At 45.7% G+C, this 22372-nt stretch overlaps 1 protein-coding gene across 1 annotated transcript in view; it reads right to left on the bottom strand.

Annotated features, from left to right (window-relative positions):
* LOC119954022 overlaps positions 1-22372 on the bottom strand; it is a 163331-nt gene that overhangs the window by 105602 nt on the left and 35357 nt on the right. Inside the window, exons 15-21 of the mRNA XM_038778798.1 lie at positions 21370-21590; positions 19631-19777; positions 19162-19326; positions 15187-15338; positions 12679-12847; positions 10068-10176; positions 6118-6266 (exon numbers count right to left, since the gene is read on the bottom strand). Of these exons, the coding sequence (XP_038634726.1) occupies positions 6118-6266; positions 10068-10176; positions 12679-12847; positions 15187-15338; positions 19162-19326; positions 19631-19777; positions 21370-21590 (1112 nt within the window). The remainder of the gene's footprint in view (positions 1-6117; positions 6267-10067; positions 10177-12678; positions 12848-15186; positions 15339-19161; positions 19327-19630; positions 19778-21369; positions 21591-22372) is intronic.

The raw sequence follows: 22372 nt of genomic DNA, 5'->3' as shown, positions 1-22372 counted from the left end.
TGGGGGTCTCTGCATACCTCCTATCGATCTGTAGTATCTCCTTTACCAGTCGGTCCATTTCTGCCCTGTCCACCTTCTCCTTATGGACCTGTATCGAGATCAGCTCCCCTCTGACCACCGCCTTCAGTGCTTCCCAGACCATCGCTGCTGAAATTTCCCCCGTGTCGTTGACCTGCAGGTAGTTCTGAATATATTTCCTCAGCCACTCGCACACCCCTTCATCAACCAAAAGTCCCACATTTAACCTCCAGTGCGGGCACTGGTTACTGTCTTTACTAACGTGCAGGTCAACCCAGTGTGGAGCATGGTCGGAGATTGTGATCGCTGGGTACCCCGTGTCCACCATCCCTGCCAGTGAAGCCCTGCTCAGAATAAAGAAATCAATTCGGGGGTACTCTTTATGCACGTGTGAGTAGAAGGAGAACTCCTTCACCCTCGGCTGCCCAAATCTCCATGGATCCAACCCCCCCCCCCCCCCATTGCTGGCACCCTGCCCGTTTTCGAGCTTGACCGGTCCAAGCCAGGATCAATAACTGTATTGAAGTCCACTCCCATGACCAACCTGTGCGAGTCCAGATCTGGTAACTTCCCCAGCATCCTCTTTATAAACTCCACATCATCCCAATTTGGCGCAAACACATTTACTAATACCACCTGCACCCCCTCCAGTTTCCCACTGACCATAATGTACTGACCTCCCACATCCGAGACTATTCTACCCACCCCAAACACCACCCGCTTATTGATCAGGATCGCGACCCCGCGAGTCTTTGAATCCAGTCCCGAGTGAAAGACCTGACTGACCCAGCCTGTCCTCAATCTAATCAGATCAGTTACTCTAAGGTGTGTGTCCTGCAACATTACCACGTCCGCCTTCAGTCCCCTAAGATGCGCGAACACGCGGCCCATTTTGACCAGCCCATTTAACCCTCGAACATACCAGGTGATCAGCCTCGTTGGGGGGATCATTGCACCCCCCCTTCGCCGATCAGCCATCCCCTTTTTGGGCCCACTTCCAGCTCATGCTCCGCACCTCCACCGGTCTGCCCCCAGGCAGCCTCCGCCCCAACGTCCTCTCTGTCCCTTGGCCCAAGTCCCTCCCTCTTCAGCAGAACATTTCTCCCCCCCCCCCGCAGTAACAACACTCTAACCCAACCCTTTTGATAAACCGAACATATGCACCCCCTCCCCACGCTGCGCTTCCGTGAGCTAGCCCACCCATCTAGCTTGCTGGACCCCATCCCTGGTGCCGGATAGTCTCCCACCTATTGTTCCCTCCCCACCCTCTCCCTTCCCTCCCCCCCCCCCCCCCCCCCGCTCATACAAACATACTCCAACATCAAACAATCCCCACACAATTGCCTGACAGAAAAACACCAAAATCTAAACAAGCACACCTCCATCCCCCAACAGTACAGTCCCCGAACTCAGCTCTGCCGCTGGTCCAAATCAATGCAGAAGTCATTACAAACAGCTTCCACAAAACGAAAAATGAGAAACTTTTTTTTAAAGAACAGAGAAACAAGAAACAAAAAGAAAAAATTCACATGAACGTTGTAGCAAAGTTCAAAAGTTCTCAGTCCACCACCAGTCCTTTCCTTTTCATGAAGTCCAGCGGGTCCTTGGGTAACTCAAAATAAAAGTGCTGTTCCTCACACGTGACCCAGAGACAGGCCGGATACAACAGTCCGAACTTCACATTTTTCTTAAAAAGGATCGACCTAATCTGGTTCAAGCCTGCTCTTCTCCTGGTCACCTCCACACTCAGGTCGTGGTAGACCCGCAGGATACGGTTGTCCCATTTACAGCTCCGTGTCTGTTTGGCCCACTGTAGAATGCGCTCCTTATCCAAGTACCACCATTGCCCTCGGGGGGTCTCCCGTTCGTGGCATCTTCACGAGTGCTCCTTGAGCACTGTCAACCTTTAAGGGTCGGGAGAATGCCCCATCCCCCAGCAGCTTCTAAAACATATCTGCAATGTGTGCCCCAGCGTCCGCTCCTTCAGACCCCTCCGGGAGCCTAACAATTCTCAAGTTCTGCCGGTGGGATCTATTCTCTAGGTCTTCCACCTTCTCCAGGAGCTTCTTCTGCTGGTCTCTCAGCATCCCCACCTCCAACACCACCGCAGTTTGATATTCCACTTGCTCAGCCAGCGCATTCTCCACCTTCTGGGTCGCCCAATCTTGGGCGTCCAATTTAAGTTCCAGCCGCTCAATTGATTCTTTTATCAGTTCCAAGCAGTCCCGTTTCTGCTTAGCAGAGCCTTCCTGAATAACTCGCATCAGCTGCTCCGTTGCCCGTAGAGTCAACAAACCAGAGTTCCAGTCCTCCGCCATGCTGTCTCCCGCTGCAGCTTCAGCCCAACCCTTCGCTGTCTTTCTGTTTCTGCCTTTACGAGCACTTCTGAAGCCAATCTGCAAGCACCGATGTGGGAATTCAGTTCACAATTGCCTCTGTCTTCAGTTTTACAGTTCAAGTCTGGTAGTAAATCGGGGAGAAAATGTCCAAACGTCCGACCGGAGCGGGAGCCACCAAATGTGTGTCTTACTCCTTCATAGCCGCCACCGGAAGTCTCGATCATGGTATTTTAGTGACGTTTCCGTGACCCTTTGACAAAGTTGCATTTGATTATGGGGAGACGCCCCAGGTGGAAACTAAGCCCATCAGTGTCTTAAAACAGACTTAAACTCATTAAGGTCGACAGTTTCATTGGTTAACACAGCACAGTCTGTCTAAATTCTAAAATTGGAACTTCGGACAGCTACAGAAGAGAAATGTTCCTCCAACTCTACAGCAAATTAAATTGATGAAAAATCTATACAGATGTGGAGTTCCTCACAGCTTTTTGTATAATTCCAAAATATAATCAAGTAAATTAACTTTAGGAGGCAGGAAAATTGTGCAGAAGCCATTTCTACTCATCTGTTGCCACAACATTGCTCTCCACAAATTCGCTTGGGGCGACTGTGGCACAGTGGTCAGCATTGCTGTCCCACAGCCTTGGTGACTGTGTGGAGGCTGAACATTCTCCCTGTGTCTGTGAGGGTTTCTTCCGGGTGCTCCGGTTTCCTCCCACAGTACAAAATGTGCACAGGTTAGGTGGTTTGGCCATGGTAAAATTGCCCCTCAGTATCCAAAGATGTACAGGATAGGCGAGGCTGGTCAACTCCATACTGGAGGTAGACCGCAAATACTCCGAGGCCCCGACTGTAGAGCTCCTGGTGGAGAGGAAAGAGTTACAAAGGAATTTCGATCTGCTCTCCACCAGGAAAGCAGTGCATCAACTCCGCCAGGCTCGTGGGACCCTATACGAACACGGAGACAAAGCCAGCCGCCTGCTGGCACACCAGCTGAGAAAGCAGGCGGCCACCAGAGAAATTGCAAAAATCAGGGACACTCGGGGCACATTAGAAACGGAACCAGAAAAGATCAACAAAGCATTCAGGGCCTTTTACCAAGGGCTGTATACCTCAGAGCCCCCAAGGGGGGAGTCCGGGATGAAATGGTTCCTTGATGGACTGGACATACCAGTCGTAGGGGAGGGCTGAAAACGGGAACTGCAAGCACCACTAGCACTGGGCGAGATCATGGACAGCATTAGCTCCATGCAGACGGGGAAGGCGCCGGGACCAGACGGGTTCCCGGCGGACTTCTACAAAAAATTTGCGACAGCGCTGGCCCCGCACCTGCGGGAGATGTTCACAGACGCGCTAGCCAGGGGCACGCTGCCACTCACGCTAGCACAGGCCTCAATCTCGCTGATACCCAAGAAGGACAAAGACCCAATGGAATGTGGGTCATACAGACCAATCTCACTTCTGAACGCAGATGCCAAAATACTGGCCAAGATCCTAGCCAAAAGGCTGGAAGACTGCGTGCCAGAGGTGGTAGCAGAAGACCAGACCAGCTTTGTCAAAGGTAGACAGCTTACTTCGAACATTAGGCGCCTGCTGAACATGATAATGACCCCATCAGGGGAGAGAACACAAGAGGTGATCGTCTCCCTAGATGCAGAAAAGGCCTTCGACAGAGTCGAATGGAAATACCTCAGAGGTACTGGAGCAGTTCGGGTTTGGAACAGGATTCACCTCCTGGGTAAAGCTCCTATACAATGCTCCCATGGCGAGCGTACAGACAAACAACACCAACTCCCGATACTTCCAACTGCACAGGGGCACCAGACAAGAATGCCCACTGTCCCCGCTGCTGTTCGCTCTAGTGATCGAGCCACTAGCAATTGCGCTCAGAGTGGCAAACAGCTGGAGGGGGACTCAAAGGGGCGGCAGAGAGCACAGAGTGTCACTCTATGCAGATGATCTGCTCCTCTACATTTCGGACCCACAAAGCAGCATGGACGGAATCATCGCGCTCCTGAAAGAGTTTGGTGCCTTCTCGGGCTACAAACTCAATATGAGCAAAAGCAAGATATTCCCGGTACACCCACAAGTAGGGGGGGGGGGGCAGCACTAACGGGACTGCCGTTTAAACAAGCCCGACACAAATTCCGTTACTTGGGGATCCAAATAGCCCATGACTGGAAAGGGAACCACAAATGGAACCTCACCAGTCTGACAGAGAAAGTAAAAAAGGACCTGCAAAGATGGAACACACTCCCGCTGTCCCTCGCGGGGAGAGTCCAGACGATCAAAATGAACGTACTGCGCAGATACCTCTTCCTATTCAGATCCATCCCGATCTACATCCCCATGGCCTTTTTCAAAGCACTAGACAAACTAATCATGGCGTTTATATTGGGGGGGGGGGGGGGGGGGGAGAATGCTAGGATCCCAAAGAAGGTCTTGCAAAAAACAAAATCCGGGGGGGGGGGGGGGGGGGGGGGGGGGGCTTGCCCTCCCAAACCTACAACTCTACCACTGGGCGGCGACAGCTGAGCGTGTAAGGGGATGGATCAAAGAGCCAGAAGCCGAGTGGGTGCGTGCGGAGGAGACCTCCTGCAGGGGGACCTCACTCCGGGCCCTCGCCACGGTGGCACTCCCATCCCCACCCAAACAACACTCCAGCAGCCCGGTGGTGATAGCCACCCTCCAGTCCTGGAACCAACTACGGCAGCAATTTGGCCTGACCAAAATGTCAGGTAAAGCTCCCATCTGCAACAACCATAGGTTCACACCAGCACTGACTGACGCCACCTTCAAAAGGTGGGGACAGGACAGAGGGACACTGACAGTCAGGGACCTATGCACGGCAGGATCGCAACACTGGCCGAACTGGTTAATGTTCACTAAGTTGCTGCGTTAAGATTATTACTATTTAATATGGAAAATTTTACAAAACCTTCATTTAAAAAAAAACAGCAGCAGCAACCCGCAGGGGGGGGGGGGGGGGGGGGAAGAGATTTATTTTCTTTTTTGTAAGGGGCGCATGCTCTATCCTGTTTTGAATTTAGTGTGAATTTGCTAAATTGTTTAACGTTTAGAGGGTTAAGTTGTTCTGTTCTGTTGGCATGTTGCCCTTCTTTCTTTGTATTATTTTCCTTTTTGGAGGGTTTTGTAAACTTATTGAAAACTCTGAATAAATACATTTTTTAAAAAAGGATAGGCGAGGCTACGGGGATAGGATTGGGGAGTGGGTCTACATAGGGTGTGCTTTCAGAGGTTGGTGCAGAGTCGACAGGCTGAAAGGCCTCCTTCTGCACTGTAGGGATTCTACGGATCCAGACCCAGATAAAGCTGACTGACCGACAGCTTGTGAATTTTCCTATAGGTGGGACCTTGACTCCATCTCTGTTCAGTGAATGTACCTGTCAATAAAGCAGTATATCTTCTCTCCATGGCTTATGGGTTTAAAGAAAATGCATCCTGCTGTTCTGAATATAAATGAGGGTGTTCTGAATTTAATGGACCTGGAATTGAGACAAGTAACCCTCATTGTATCATTTTTAGTTGGGAATTCACTGTTACCATTACACAACCCAAACATTGGTAATTCTCAATAGCTATCCAGGAGAAGAAAAGACAAATTCTGAAATATGATATAGCTTCACAATAAAACAGGGTAGTTTCTCAAAGTAGAACCCAAGAAAGCATAAGAAAACTTTGCTTTAGCATATAGTAGAAACACAATGAGATTTGTTAACATATTATTTTAATATCATACCTGCAGGGCATAGTCCAGCACACAACTGGCCCCACTCACATAGATCAAGATCATTTGTGGCATTAGGGAGTATTCCCCGAGGGGTTGATGTGTCGCTGCCAGCAAGACAGAAGTAACCAGCAGCACAGAATCCCTGAATTTTTCCTCGACTGAAAAGAGACACAAGGTTTAAATGTACATGGAACATGGTTCAAATCTATCCAAATATGCACAATGGCTGCATTGTTAATTCTTTGAAACAAGTGCTTAGATGATGGTGTGAGATTGATGTCATTATCTTTTAGCTCAGTTGGCTGGACAGCTGGTTCGTGATGCAGAGCGAGGCCAGCAGTGTGCGTTCAATTCCTGTACTGGATGAGGTTATTCACGAAGGCCTCATTTTCAACCACCAGTCAGCTCTCCCCCTCAAAGGGGAAGCAGCCTATGGTCATCTGGACTATGGATGAAGTGTTGGATAATGTAGACTTGCAAGGTTAACATATACCACCAACACTGAGGAAGGTTCAACTCTATTTTATTAACTATGAACCAATCGACATACGAGAACTGTGGGTTTAAACGATGCTAGTTTAACTAGAGACCTAAGCCTGTCCGAACCAGTTGAATCTCTCAGCACGTGCTGTGAGTCTGTGCTAAACTTGATGAGCTCTTGTTCTACTGAGAGACAGCATCCAGAATGAGTGGGAACCGTGGTGCCCTCTGCCTTTATAGTGTGTGTATTCAAACTGGTGATTGGCTGCGATGTTTGTGCATGTTGATTGGTACCAGTGTATGTCCATCAGTATGTGTCTGCACCATGATATACTGGTGTATTTTAGGACAATGGAGACTTTACTTTTGCCTGATATTTATCCTGTTGAATTTAAAAATTCATAATGGCAATTTTGTGATGCAGTCTGTAGTTTATTATGTAATTCAAGAGGATGTAGTTCTTTGTGGCTGATAAGCCAATATAATAGTAATGCGATTGCAATGATCGCATAATATTTCTAATTACATATAGTTTATAACACCATTAGTGTTGCTGCAGTTAAAGCTGCAGTAGAGCATTATTGTGTGTCGAGATGTCTCTGAAGGACAGTTTTACAATAAGGTTTGAGATTAAAAAGATGGATATCTAAACTGTGAACGGAAAATTCAGGATATTGTTACACCATACTGGGCAAGTATGCAGTCAATTTGAGTCCCATGTGCCCTGGAGTCACACCACAAGTGAATTAAACAACAATGCTTATAAACATTTACAAAGTATTTTTTGGCTGCCTAATAATTACAGTCACCAGGTTTGTAAGTTGAAACACGGTTACTGTACATTTATACCAAGAACTATCATGAAATATGTACTAAATAGAACTGGATAACAAGCTAATGCCAACTACCCCCTTTAACTCACCCAGCCTCTACCCACCCACACAGGACAGACAAACATGGGGGGGGGGGGGGGGGAGTTGTTAGGAGGGGTAAAAATAATAAAGATGAAGGTAAAAAGAGAAGAGTCTTTGCTTCAAATGGTGGTTCTTTGGTACACTTTCTGCATTGTGCTCTTGCTGATTAAGTTTTAGGCTTACAGCTGGTAATAGTCTTTTATTCAGTCATTCATTCAGGGTCTCCGTAGGTTAGAAAATGAAGCAGGCTTTCTGGAGAGACACTATTTCTCATCAAACTAGGCCTTCAGGTTGAGGTTCACATTCAGGCCTATAACTTTCTGGAGAGACACTATATTTCAGATGAAAACATGTTTCCAGCTCACGGTTTGACTTCAGGCCTCTGCAGTCTCAAGAGAACGGCATCCAGACTTGCTGGAGAGAGAGTCAGCCTTCACCATAGGCCTTTCAAGAGAGAGTTCAGCTGGATCTTTTGGGAGAGAGTTAGTTAGATCCTTCCATCAGGTTTCCAGAATCAAAAGTGAAACCAAACTGGAACCCTCATGATTCTGAAAATAATCCAGTGGGATCAGATCAGAGATAATCACCACCTGTTACCGGGCAGAGCACATTCTTTTGGGCCAATTCGTTGGCCACCAGCCAAACCAATCAAACCGAGTCCCAGCTAATCTCTATCACAGGTGCTGGACAGCTCCGGTTTGAACAAACACAGACTAATAGTGGTCCCTCCTGCTGCTGAAATCCAGGCTAGAATTAAAGGCACAGGCACTGCTTTCTTCTGCTTGAATTAAATATATAAGCTGTGTTAGAAGACACATGTCCATAAATCATCCATGGATCAAAAATGTAATGGCAAAAATAAAAAGGGGAAATAAGGGGAAATAAGGGAGGAAACAGGCAATAAGCAAGTACAGCAAGTTCAGTTTGTCTCTGAAAAGAAATATAGGTTAAGGTCCAGAGAGAATCAATCGTTAGAAGTATTAATAATTTAATCTGGGTGAAGATTCTTGCTAAAATCATTAATTGTCTGTATTTCTGTTTCAAATGCCCACTTAACGGAATGCTCTTTTTTCTCACTTTACAACAAAATCACTAAGAGAATGTGCACAAGGCACTCCTTGGGTCTCTGTCAGTGCCCATTCTGTCATCAGCTGTATGTTGGTCCAAGAGAACAGTGTATAGCGTGGAGCGTTACAGAGTTTCCTTGATGCACTCTCCACTTTCCGTTATAAATTGATATGCATTGGAGACTGGTGGTGCTGGGAGACAAGAGTTGACACTCTGTGAGAGTGCTTTTGAAGTGTTCGGATCGGTCCCCAGGTGACGTCCCACAATTCGTGATTATCCCGGACGAGATACTTCAAATTGTTATGCTCCCAGATGAGGTGTGGGAGGGGGGGGGGGGGTGGATTGAACTAGCTCTCTTCCTTTATTCAGGTCCCTCAGTTGGTCACAACAATGTTCACTTAAAACAATCCCTTCCCTCGTGGATCCCTTTTCCCAGTCCAAATGTATTTATCTTTTAAACAGAGCCAATTTAACCGCGCTTTCTTGAGTTTAAAAAAAGAGCGAGTTTATTAGTTTAGTGAAATGTGAAAAAAAGATTAGAAATGAGAAGCAAGTCCAAAAATACAAGTTAAAAAAGATGTAAAGAGTCAATGGTGACACATTGTGGCCATTAAGTTGGCTGCTTCAGGTCGTGCTGACTTTGACAATTGAGTAGTTGGTTTGGAGATACTTGGTTCTGCAGGTTAGCTGAGAGGATTTGCTTTGTGTTGTCTTTCTGACTGTGGCCTTGCTGACTTAGTCTTGCTTCTAGCAATCAGAGAAAGTGTGCTGATGCCTAGTGGATGTTCTTCAGCTGTGACAGTCACAGCACACACCAGCACACTCGAACGAGAACCCAGACTAGCACACAGAGCCCAGGGTTGCATTTTGGTGTTAACCCCTTTTTTGTGTGTTAATGGAAGGGGAAAACACAACGTATCCTTCACCCAGATGCTGCTTTCTTTCAACTCGCATCATGCTCACTGCCTGGGATATAATTTGCAAGAGATGGACTCTTCTGAGATAGTAATCAGCCTCCATTCTCGCTGCAATCACAGGAGGTTACAGTTCAGGTTTTGCATTGCATCTCTTCCTTTGATGTGACCCTGTCTGAGGTTCTTTGACACCCATCCAGGTGCGTAATTCCATGGTCTCTTTCAGGATGGAGTACAATCCACAGAAGAACTTTCCAGACAGTCACTGAATTACTTTCTCAGAACTTACATTCTCAGCCGTCTTTGGCTTGTATGCCCTCTTTAAAAAAAAACATACGTCTTACTAAAAAGCTCAATATGTCCATAAGTAATTTGGGGCTAAGGTCTATGGTCATGCCAGAAATTTGAAATGGAAGGATGTGATAGAACAGGTGTTGACTGCTGTTTTATTAACCTGACCTACTGACAGCACAAAACCCTTGATCTGTGCATCCCTGAAGAGATCTCTAATTGTTTTTCAATGCAGATTGTTATAGAACAGTTATAAACTTGCGTCCGAGCAGGAATAACTGGATTGGCTGACCTGCAGTACATGCCAGTGGGACATGGTTCGCATTCCCTCTCCTCCTTCAAGCCTGATGTTTGTTCTGGGCTGAATGTCCCACTTTGACAGGGAAAAGGAATCTGGGTACCTGAAAAAAATTGTTGCAAATAATTCTAGATATAGAAGATTTGTCCTGAATGTGAATACATCAATTGCCATTCTCAGCTTGTTCATCACAATACAGTTTTGAAGGTGACTGGGACAATGGTTCCTAAATTGTTTGGATTGATGAAAAAATGGACAATTATTTTCTTAATATTTAAATATAGAAAGAACTTGCATTTATACGGTATTAGTCACAGTCACGGCACGCCACAAAATATTTTGCAGCCAATGACTTACTTTTGAAGTGCAACAATCGAAGTCAATTGACACGGAGCAAGGAGTGAGATAAATAGCCAATGTTTGGAAGCTTTACTGATGGACAAACATCGGCCAGGACACCAAGAGAATTACTCCGGTCTTCTTCAATTAGAGAGGGCAGATGGGGCCACCATCTAAAACCTCATCCAAAAGACAGCGGGCGGGATTCTCCATTGCCCGACACCGATAGCGTAATCGGCGATCGAGCAGGGAATTCCTTCCGACGCACAAATTGGGGCGGTGGCGGTTTGATGCCGGTTTCCTAGTCTCTACCCTCTCCGGAATGGCGGCATCGTGTCACATATAGCACGCCGTTGGCACGTCACTGGAAGGCCCTCCACTGATGCTCCATCCGTAACGCTGAGTTCCCGACCACAAGGTTGACGTGTGGTCTGAGCGGTTGGAAACCCGGTGTGGTGGCCACGGACGGTGTCCAGACCCACCTCAGTCGGCCGGGAGCCACACTGCTGGCTGGGAGGGCTTCCGCAAGGGAAGGAGGGACTTTGGGGAGTGGCCAGGGGTTGTCCTGTGGGGCAGTATTTGGCAGGTCAGGTCCACACAGGTAGTTGCTGTGTGCATGCCAGCCACGAATCGGGCCATTCTTCGGCCGTTTTATGGCACAGGAACCAGGAATTTTACCCAGCCCGGCTGCTAGCCCCTCACCGGTCCGAGGATCTGTGAACGATCAGCGCCGATTTTGGTGTCTAGAATGCAACAGTTGCCAACCGGCATCAGCACTTAGCCACAAAATCGGAGAATCCAGCCCAGCATCTCTGACAATCTGAACTGCATGTGTAGATTCTGTCATTGTACTTGAATCCACAAATACTTGAATAAAACCCAAGCTAAACCAAGCAGACATTATGTACCTAAGCTCAAAATCAGAGTTATTCTGTCTCGCCATTTGACTGCAGTACCTGATTTAATGAATTATACCGCTCTATAGTCTGAGAAGATGGAGCTCTGAATATGCACTGGTTTGTTCATTTTTAATATTAAAAATACATTGATAGAATCGTAGAAAGTTAAAAAAAATTAAACTAAAAATTCCTAGATGGTTTCTTAATAGTTCATTCTACACCAGACACAGTTAGATAGCAGCAAGTGTGAAATTAAATGGACTTCAGTTAAAAAGATCTGTGTGAAATGGTTCCAGTCTTTCAGTTTAATCGTCCTGTGAAAAATGATACTCTCAGCTATTATCATAGAACATAGAACAGTACATACAGCACAAAACAGGCCCTTCGGCCCTCGATGTTGTGCCGGGCATTGTCCGAAACCAAGATCAAGCTACCCACTCCCTGTCATTCTGGTGTGCTCCATGAGCCTATCCAATAATCGCTTGAAAGTTCCTAAAGTGTCCCACTCCACTATCACAGCAGACAGTCCATTCCACACCCTAACCACTCTCTGAGTAAAGAACCTACCTCGGACATCCCTCCTATATCTCCCACCCTGAATCTTATAGTTATGCCCCCTTGTAACAGCTACATCCACCCGAGGAAATAGTCTCTGAACGTCCACTCTATCTATCCCCCTCATCATCTTATTAACCTCTATTAAGTCACCTCTCATCCTCCTCCGCTCCAAAGAGAAAAGCCCTAGCTCCCTCAACCTTTCCTCAGAAGACCTATCCTGCAAACGGTGTTCCAAAACTATTTATTACTCCACTGAGTAGCAATTTTACCCAACATTCTGGGGAATATGCGGTTTAATCTGCAGACACATGTGACAGATCTACTTAATTTTTGGCTCTTTAAGGCTGAATTTGCATTTGATTTAGTACCCTTTCTGCCCAAGAACTCTAGCACAATTACAGCAAGCCGGCGTTAAGAGAGCTTGAATCATGACCTCAGCACAGGGTATTAAAAATAGAATTGTTATTCTAGTCAAGTGATCCCAGCACAATCCGGGGATATCATGTTCTACAGTTTTATTTTAATAACCGTGCTTTGGAACATGGAGCCTGCACATTGTTCAATTGCGAACGGAAATGTGAATCCCAAATGTAAACTGGAGAATTGCCTGGCTGATGGCCATGAGAGAGACAGACGTCTCTGTTGGCTGTGACTTCAGTACGTTTCAAGTTACCAGTGACTCTCGATAGCATTCACAGTGAGAGTTACTTTATCCTAACAATAATGATACATATAAAATGCACCACAGCAGAGTGGAAACACAAGGCGGTACAAAAATCAATTCAGTAGCAACTCATTGAATAACTAACCCTCTGGGCAGTAAAAGTGGGGTGGGCAGAGTATTTGTTTGACTGTCGCAATTTCCTCACAGTAAAATCCAGCTCGACATGGGACGCACACATCAGAATGTTTTTTTGGTTGATATTTTCCCACTGGACATGGAATTGGAAATCCTGAACCTTCGGGGCAAAAATGTCCCTGGAACAAGACAATAAAGGAAGAACCGTTTACCGGAAATTGTTCAATTCAGCAGCATGACTGTAATGTGCATCTCTCAAACAATATTTTATAGTATTTCGTGGTCAAGAGTGATATCCTGCACAGAGGAGTATGATTTGGAAATACACAATAGGAAAAGAATTTCAGCCCAAACGTACAATTCTAAGAATGGAAATGTGTAAAATATACCACTGTCTTTTAGTAATCAACTATTATTACCGCTGAAAATTAACTCAGTAAACCATAATCGTTCATTGGTCACCATCAATGACAACAAGAAAATAGACCTCAAAATTAAATGAAGCAAATTCAGGAACAACATAACCCTTTCATGCAAGGAAATAGGCACCGCAAAATGACTTCAGTGCTATATTCCAGTCTGGCTGCGTAATGACACTGTAACTTCAATTTGATGCACATTAATTTGCTTCAACAAATCAAACATTTCAAATTTGTAAAGTTATACTTTATACATATTCACAGATTGCTACGAGTTCCTTAAATATGTCTCCAGCCCAACAGGAAAACTTTGGGTCTGGTTCTGGGTAATGAAGTGGAGCGAGTGGAATGTGTCAGAATTGGAGCTCGTCTAGATAACAGTGGCTACAACATAATTCAGTTTAATGTAACTGAAAGAGGCCAGAAAATATCAAACCATAAAAATGTTCAACTGGCCAGAATTGTGATGTGTTGAGAAGCACAGACCTCATAGCCAGATATCCAAATCTTTAAAGCATAAATAAGCATGTCGGCATTATGGTTAGACAGACATATGGGTTACACTTGATCTTAATAAGTGGAGGAATAGAGTATAAAAGCAAAGGAATCTGATACGCAAATTCCTGATGTATGGCGGAATCCTCGAGAATCCCTAATAAGAAGTCTTATAACACCACGTTAAAGTCCAACAGGTTTGTTTCAAACACTAGCTTTCGGAGCGCAGCTCCTTCCTCACCTGAGGAAGGAGCAGTGCTCCAAAAGCTAGTGTTTGAAACAAACCTGTTGGACTTTAACCTGGTGTTGCAAGACTTCTTACTGTGCTCACCCCAGTCCAATGCCAGCATCTCCACATCGAGAATTCCCAAGTAAGGGTTTATGTGGTGATTGTCCAAAAGCATTAAGTTTCCCTGGACAATTGTGCTGTGTTGGAAACCATCCAACAAAATGTTTTAAATTGCTAATTTTGCATGGTTCTGCCATTGTCACGCTAATAGTTACTTTGATAAGACAAGAAGAGAAAAAACACTCCTAACTTCAGCATAACTATTTTAAATTCCGGACCATCCCGGAAGGGCTTCCCTACCTACCCTCCATCCCCACTGAGCATCCTCCCCTACCATATTCCTCACTCCTGACACCCCACCAATACGGGATTCCTCACCTCACCCAACCCGACTGTCCCCACCCCACAGCCCCCGATCTTCAACAGACCTGATCTCTCCCCCACCACCCTGCAGTCCTGAGCTGACCCCCTAACCCAATCCGACCTGACCCCCTCCTCCCCCGACCTGACTTTAGAAACCACTTCTTGGCCTCAGTTGGAGCATTGTGGACAATTCTGGGCAGCACTTTTCAGGAAAGAATTAAAGCCTTGAGAAATGGTACAGAGGAAGCTTACCAGGGGTGAATGATTTCAGTTATGGGGAGGGGTTGGAAAGGTTAGGACAGTTCTCTTTGGAATTGAAAAGATTAAATGGTGGCCTAACATAGCTCTTCAAGATGGTCAGAGGCATTAGAAGAGTAGACAGATAGAAACTATTCCCTCGGGTGAATGGGTCAATAAATAGAAACCATGAATTCAAAATCATGAGGAAAGAACAAGAGGGGAGATGAGGAGTGGAAATAGCAGTGTCTGTTTCTGACTGAAAACTGGTGAGCAACAGCCAGGTTTTCTCTTCAGATCTTCTGAAAAAGGAGGGGCCATGTTTTGCACCATCATTCTTGAGAGGAAGGGCCTAAAGATGCTGGCAAGTCTGACTTCAAATAGATCAGGGGGTCATTTTTAAAGGGTGCACTTGTTTGAAGCTTAAGAGGCAGGCCCCCCTCGTTCCTCCCACCCAGCCCATCCGTCTTCGCTGGCAATGCCCCCCTCCCCTTCTATCCGTCTCAGTTGACTGCTCGATCAACGTACACACTGCAAATTTAAGGAAGAATTCCACAAATTGAAATTGATGATTAATTTTAATTGAAGGAACTCAGGAACTACAATTATTTTCAATAGGATGTTAAGAGCTATCATCAGTCAGATTACTGTGAAAGGTTCAGGCAGAGACTGCAATGGTTTCTATCAGTGCTGGCTGTCAAATAACAACACATACCTGTGGGCAAGAGAACGCATTGGGGCTGATTGAACTGTGATTGGCAGGACAGTAGAATCCAGCAAAGCATAGCCCACTAGGATGGCTAAGACCCTCGTTCGCACAGTAATAGCCAGAATGACAGGACGCACAGGACTCTAAAGAAGCTCCTCCTATTAGCAAAACACAATCAGGTTAGAATGAATAGCTGTGCAGCACCAGTTCAAGAAAAACCAGAGCAGACAGGTAACATTTCTCAATTGATGCCCTATTTTCTCTTAACATTTGAGATAGAAGGGAATTGAAACACCAATTCCAGGGAGGGAACGTTATAAATTGAACAACCTTTCAATATACTTACTTCAAAAGTGCAGAATAATTGAAGAGATGACTGTTAACGTACAGAAGTGAGGATGGGCTTAATTGCATGTCACTTTACCCTCACAGGTTTTTTTATGTTTTTATTTTTTCCAATTCAGGGACAATTTAGCATGACCAATCCACCTACCCAACATGTTTGGGTTGTGGGGGTGAGACCCACGCAGGCACGGGGAGAATGTGCAAGGGCCGGCTCGAACCCGAGTTCTTGTTCTATGTTCTATAGTGTCGAGGGACTTTAGAGGGGTTTCACAGGACGGCGCAACATCGTGGGCCAAAGGGCCTGTACTGCGCTGTAATGTTCTATGTTGGTGACGTAAGGCAGTAGCGTGAACCACTAAGCCATTATGCCGTCCGCATCTCCAGATTTTAAAAATGTTCTCCTCAACAGGTCTACGGTCATGAAATGAATATGATGAAAGTATAACTTGTTGCATTCTATTATTTATCAATGTTATATGAAGTGTTTACAGAATACTTATTGGCACTTCCCCTCTCTTGGTTTGACGCTCAGATGTTGGCAGGAACATTCTCTAAGCAGCCATTTTGTATGCATTTTGTATAATTCCATCCCAAATTTCTGGTCCAGCGATATTTTGGATGGGAGTGTTATTATCAGCGTGCTGTTTCTGTCCATATCTCTAAAAGAGTTGAACCCCAAAGCTGTTGTCTCCTAAGCTGTTTCTAACTATCGGATTGGGATTATAAAACATTCTACATATATGTTACAGGATGTACCATTTTGTGTATTCAACCGTCATTGGATGGGCTTTTCTTGCCCTTCCTGCCAGTGGTTTCCCCAACGACTGGGTGCCAAGCCACACAAAACCTTTAACACTTTGGCGGAACTGAAAGATAGAATCCCTACAGTGCAGAATGAGGTGATTCGGCTCATTTGAGTCTGCAGCAACTTACTGGGACCCCGGCGCTGTGAGGCAGCAGTGCAAACCACTGCGCCATTAAGCCCGTGTTAGCCGTCAGGGAGAATGGCTACGCAGATGGAAAATCCCATGAGAATCGGAAAATGCGATCTCTTGTTTTCCGATTTTCCACATCCCTCGTGACGTAATGAGGTTCAAATCCAGACAGGATGAGAACCTCAACCAAATATATTTTAATACATTTTAATAGCCACCCCGCCACAAGCCCCCCCCCCCCTCCTCCTCACTGAATATTCAAAACTCGTCGACCTGAATTTGTGTTGAAACAAGTTTTGGGAAACTTGAATCAGGTGTGGGAATCCCTCCAGGAGTGCAAAGGTAACTATAGCCCCTGGGGGGAGAGGAGCATGCCCAGGCTGTGCCCTGGAGTTGCCTCCTTGCACAGGTTGGCACTACAAACCTGGAAGTGCCCGCGCAACTCTCTGGGGAGCGCCATTGGGGACGAGGCTCGCATTAGTCGTAATTGGGGGGGGGGGGGGGGGGGGGGGGGGAGCCAGTCTCGCCAGTTCTATCAGGCCCTGCCCTGCCACAGTGATAGCTTAAACCTCACCTACTGAACTCTTTCCCCCAGAGACTCAAAATCTGGACTAAAAACCCGGCAATGCTGCTGGTGAGGTACACACTGGGTTTAAGTAGGAGCCTGACCCTCTGAAAAAATATGGGAAAATTTCACACACTGTCTTCAATTGGGAAATCTATATTATAATCAGAAGTTATTCATAGAATCATAGAATTTACAGTGCAGAAGGAGGCCATTCAGCCCATCGAGTCTGCACCGGCCCTTACAAAGAGCACCCTACTGAAGCCCACATATCCCCATAACCCAGTAACCCCCACTTAACATTTTTCGGACACTAAGGGCAATTTAGCATGGCCAATACACCTGACCCGCCCATCTTTGGACTGTGGGAGGAAACCGGAGGACCCGGAGGAAACCCACGCAGACACGGGAGAATGTGCAGACTCCGCAGAGACCGTGACCCAAGCCGGGAATCGAACCTGGGACCCTGGAGCTGTGAAGGAACTGTGCTAACCACTGTGCTATTATTCTAGTCCCATATTTAAAATGGCAAATTTGGCTCCTGTATCCCAGAAAAGCATCAACCATTCCATTACCCTCCGACAGCACAGGCTGTCTCGCCTGTGCTGACCTTTCGAAAAATACATCCAATTATTCCCAATCCGCACTTTTTTCCCCAAGCCCTGTAAACTTATAAATAATAGGTCCTTTAATAGGATGAAGTGCACTTTCTGGTCAAAGTATTCTTCCATTCCCACTCATTTTTGCTTGAACATAAAAACCTTGCCGGTTTCAAAATAATTTTGGCATTTGTTTGAGCAGCCATTTAGATCTCGTATTGTTCCAAAAATGTCAGCGATGAACTGGTGGCCAGGAATATTATTATTCAAATTTTTGCACTGGAACACAGTCACAGGAAAGAATGAACTCAATAACTGAACTGCTTTTCATTGTTATGTACTTTTGCTGACAATCAGAATTCGTAATGGAATTGTGGATTTGATAGGTTAAGTGCATTTACAATGACATAACAGGGGTCAAAGATAAAAGTCTTCTAGCGTTGTCAGAAACAGAATACAACAAAGAGGTACTTAAGGAGTTGAATTACAAGAGGAAGGTAATGGAAACATTTAATGTGAACCAGGAAGTGCAGTCTTTGATACAATACATAGTTCTTTGTCTACAGGATAGATATGCAACACATTTTAAAATAAAACATCCAACTCAACACCTGCTGTGGTGATTTTCTTTGACAAATTGCCTGTCAGACTTAGACAGCTGGAGACAGATTTGTACAAGTCACATTAATTTTAATTCTCTGACTGCACTCTGGTTATACTGAAGGGTGCACAAATGGGGGTCAGCAACCAGTATTTCCGATTAGAAACATCACCTCAATCCTGCCCCTCTCCCGACTCCATTCTTCCAGGGGGCTAATTAAGCACTCTTTAAAATGTGAATGGACAGGTGGAGTTGGAGAGAAGGAGGAAGTGATCGAAGAAGTGATCAGACGATGGGTTGGCATGCTGCTGACAGAGAGCCTTACCTGCCGGGGACTGATATCCAGGCTCAGTACATATGTCAGCGACTCTTCCTACTGCTGAGTATTATTGTCATTCATTACGTATAACGTAACGGCAGCACAGTGGCTAGCACTGTAGCTTCACAGCGCCAGGGTCCCAGGTTCCATTCCCGGCTTGGGCCACTGTCTGTGCGGAGTCTGCACATCCTCCCCGTGTGTGCGTGGGTTTCCTCCGGGTGCTCTGGTTTCCTCCCACAGTTCAAAGATGTGCAGGTTAGGTGGATTGGCCAGGCTAAATTGCCCTTAGTGTCCAAAAAAAAGGTTAGATGGGGTTATTGGGTTACGGGGATAGGGTGGAAGTGAGGTCTTAAGTGGGTTGGTGTAGACTTGATGGGACGAATGGCCTCCTTCTGCACTGAGTTCTGTATGTTCTGTAACGCCCAAGTAACATTTCCGACAAGCACTGCAGACTGGCACCAATTGAAAGTTGGAGAATTATTCCTTAGCAGCCAATATGCAACTCACTTGATACCTTGAGGTCCAACACATATGATTCTTTTTCAAACTGAAGGGTCACGGAATTATTTGTGGAAAAACTCTTATACTGCATATCACGATTAATTCTCTTTACTCACCGGTTGTATTCTTAAATGTTCCCTTTGGGCAGGCAATTGGTGCTTCAGTGCCTGTTGGACAATAGTAGCCTGCAGCACAAGAGCCACTCATTGGAAATACTGGATCGCTCTGTGGTACGGGACCTTTTGCACCTCCTTGACAGTAATATCCTCCTACACATGGACCTAAAACAGAAATTTTCACAGCAATTCAAAACTTCAGAACATAGTCAGACTGAGCTCTACTGGTAGAATCACACAGATCACGGGAACCAATGATATTTTCCATTTCATTGACTGAAGGTGACACATTAACCTAACGAGAGCCTCACAAGCAACGAGGAAACCAGTTAAAGCTGCAAAAAGAGTTCACAGGTTTCATATTATTACACTTGACCAAGCTAATCCTGCTCCTGATTTTTATCGCTGTCACTTATAAAGCATAGCATTTCTTGATAATTCTATGTTTCTGTCAGGCACTGATACCTACCATCTGGTTCAGAGTTTGCGGTGCCCTGACAATACAATCCAGCTGGACAGCTCACACATACAGCAGCAGAGGAAGCCCCGTCTAATGTATTATATGTTCCCTCTGGGCAAGGCAATGGAAAAGTTGTCCTTGATAAACAATAGTAGGCTGTAAAAGCAAAGGGTCACGGAAAAAAGATTTAAAAAATGCATTGGCCGCAACTATATTATTTTTAAAGATTAATTTTATCCTGTAGAGCGAGAAAGGAGGAGAAAGACAGAGAAAGAGGGAAGCAGAGCAGGGGATTGTAGCACACCAAAACATGTAGGTTTATAGAAAAGCAAATTACTGCGGATGCTGGAATCTGAAACGAAAGGGAAAATGCTGGAAAATCTCAGCAGGTCTGGCAGCACCTGCAGGGAGAGAAAAGAGCTAACGTTTCGAGTCCGATGACTCTTTGTCAAAGCTAACAGACAGAGAAAGTGGGGAATATTTAGGGGCCTCACGGTAGCATGGTGGTTAGCATCAATGCTTCACAGCTCCAGGGTCCCAGGTTCGATTCCCGGCTGGGTCACTGTCTGTGTGGAGTCTGCACGTCCTCCCCGTGTGTGCGTGGGTTTCCTCCGGGTGCTCCGGTTTCCTCCCACAGTCCAAAGATGTGCGGGTTAGGTGGATTGGCCATGCTAAATTGCCCGTAGTGTAAGGTTAATGGGGGGGATTGTTGGGTTACGGGTATACGGGTTACGTGGGTTTAAGTAGGGTGATCATTGCTCGGCACAACATCGAGGGCCGAAGGGCCTGTTCTGTGCTGTACTGTTCTATTCTATTCTATTTATACTGTGGAGTGAGAATGAAAGATGAGTCATAGCCACAGAAACCCAGGGAAACCGGGTGTTAATGGCCACAGAAACCAAGGGGAAAGAGTGTTAACGGCATTCCGCAGAGAGAACAAAAGATGTGAAAGGTCAAACAGCAGGGAAACTAACATCAGAGGATGAACTGTAGGTGTGGGGGGAGGGGAAGGAGGAAGCAAAGAGGAGAAAAGTGCAGGAAAGGTGGATAAGATTGGGGGGGGGGGAAGTAAATGTATATTAAGAAAGAAAGAAATGGTAAAAGACAGTTAAAATGAAATGAAAACAAATGGGTTGAGGTGGGGCTGATCATCTGAAGTTTTTGAATTCGATGTTCGGGCCGGAAGGCTGTATCCGGTTAGGCACGCTACAGCCTTCCGGCCTGAACATCGAATTCAACAACTTCAGATGATCAGCCCCACCTCGACCCATTTGTTTTCATTTCATTTTAACTATCTTTTACCATTTATTTCTTTCTTAATATATATTTAATTTTCTCCCCCAATCTTATCCACCTTTCCTGCACCTTTCTCCTCTTTGCTTCCCCCTTCCCCTCCCCCCACACATACAGTTCATCCTCTGATGTTAGTTTCCCTGCTGTTTGACCTTTCACATCTTTTGTCCTCTCTGGGGACTGCCATTAGCACTCTTTCCCCTTGGTTTCTGTGGCCATTAGCACCCAGTTTCCCTGGGTTTCTGTGGCTATGAAAGGCTCATCTTTCATTCTCACTCCACAGTATAAATACTTCCCACTTTCTCTGTCTGTTAGCTTTGACAAAGAGTCATCGGACTCAAAACGTTAGCTCTTTTCTCTCCCTACAGATGCTGCCAGACTTGCTGAGATTTTCCAGGTAGGTTTATAGCAGGTATAAAATGTCAGCTTGAATGAGACAATTCTGAAAATCATACCCCTGGGGCAAGCAGCAGGTTCCACTGTGCTGCTGTTGGCACACACGGCACCAGCAGGGCAAGGCAAACAGATACCAGCTCCAGAAGATGGGTTGTATGTGCCAGCTTTACAGGGTAGCTCGTTGATAGTACCAGCAGGACAGCGGGAACCCCTGGGACACACATAACCCTGAATACCATCTGAGGGGCGAGGCATGGTGCTTCCAGCATGGCAGACATACCTGTAAAATAGCCACAGGCGAATTATACAAGGAGCAAATATGCATTCTCAGAATACAGCTCAGTGCGTACACAAGTATAACATCTGCATGAGCATAGACATTCTAGCAATGGCAAGAAATACACAATCTCCTCATTCTTCAGGCACTGTGCCCTCAAGGGGGTGCTGGCAACCATGGACTCCTATTGGATTGGTCCACGATTATGTTTGGCAAAGTACTGCAGTAGTTTTCCACTGGCCTTCTGCGGTGTGGCTGGCCAGGATACTCTCCTGCTCTTACCGCCTGTCATCAGGCCGACAGGAAGGATTTACTGCCTGATGATCAATCTGTCTGACCATGTCATCAAGTCCTGAAATGAGACTTGAATGTGGAGCTTCTGGCCCAGAGGTGGGGACACCACCCACAGCACCACAAGGTCTCCCTCCAAGAGGTAACAATGTAACAACACCAAGGTTGAGAAGGGAAGCTATTTCCTAAAACACAATTTACAGTACTTTCTTGCAGGTAACTGTTGGAATAAGCAATCATTTAAAATGAGGATTTCTTTGGTGCAAAGCTTTTAGATTGTTAGACAAATCTGTTTTCTTAGCAGTTGATTATGGACGAGAAATTCATGTCAGTTAGTGGAACAAAGTTGGCCACATTGAATAAACCATCTGATTCACATCATGACCCGAGATGAGTTTAGAGCTTTATGATCTCTCTGAAGCACTTCAGATGCAATGAATTATTTGAATTGTAAGCGACTATCTACAAAACGTTTTAATGCTAGTTACTTTATG

This window comes from Scyliorhinus canicula, chromosome 19, assembly GCF_902713615.1.
Source record: "Scyliorhinus canicula chromosome 19, sScyCan1.1, whole genome shotgun sequence".
Classification (NCBI taxonomy): domain Eukaryota; kingdom Metazoa; phylum Chordata; class Chondrichthyes; order Carcharhiniformes; family Scyliorhinidae; genus Scyliorhinus; species Scyliorhinus canicula.
The sequence above is the reverse complement of the archived record's forward strand: the minus strand, read 5'-3'. Positions and strand labels throughout refer to the sequence as shown.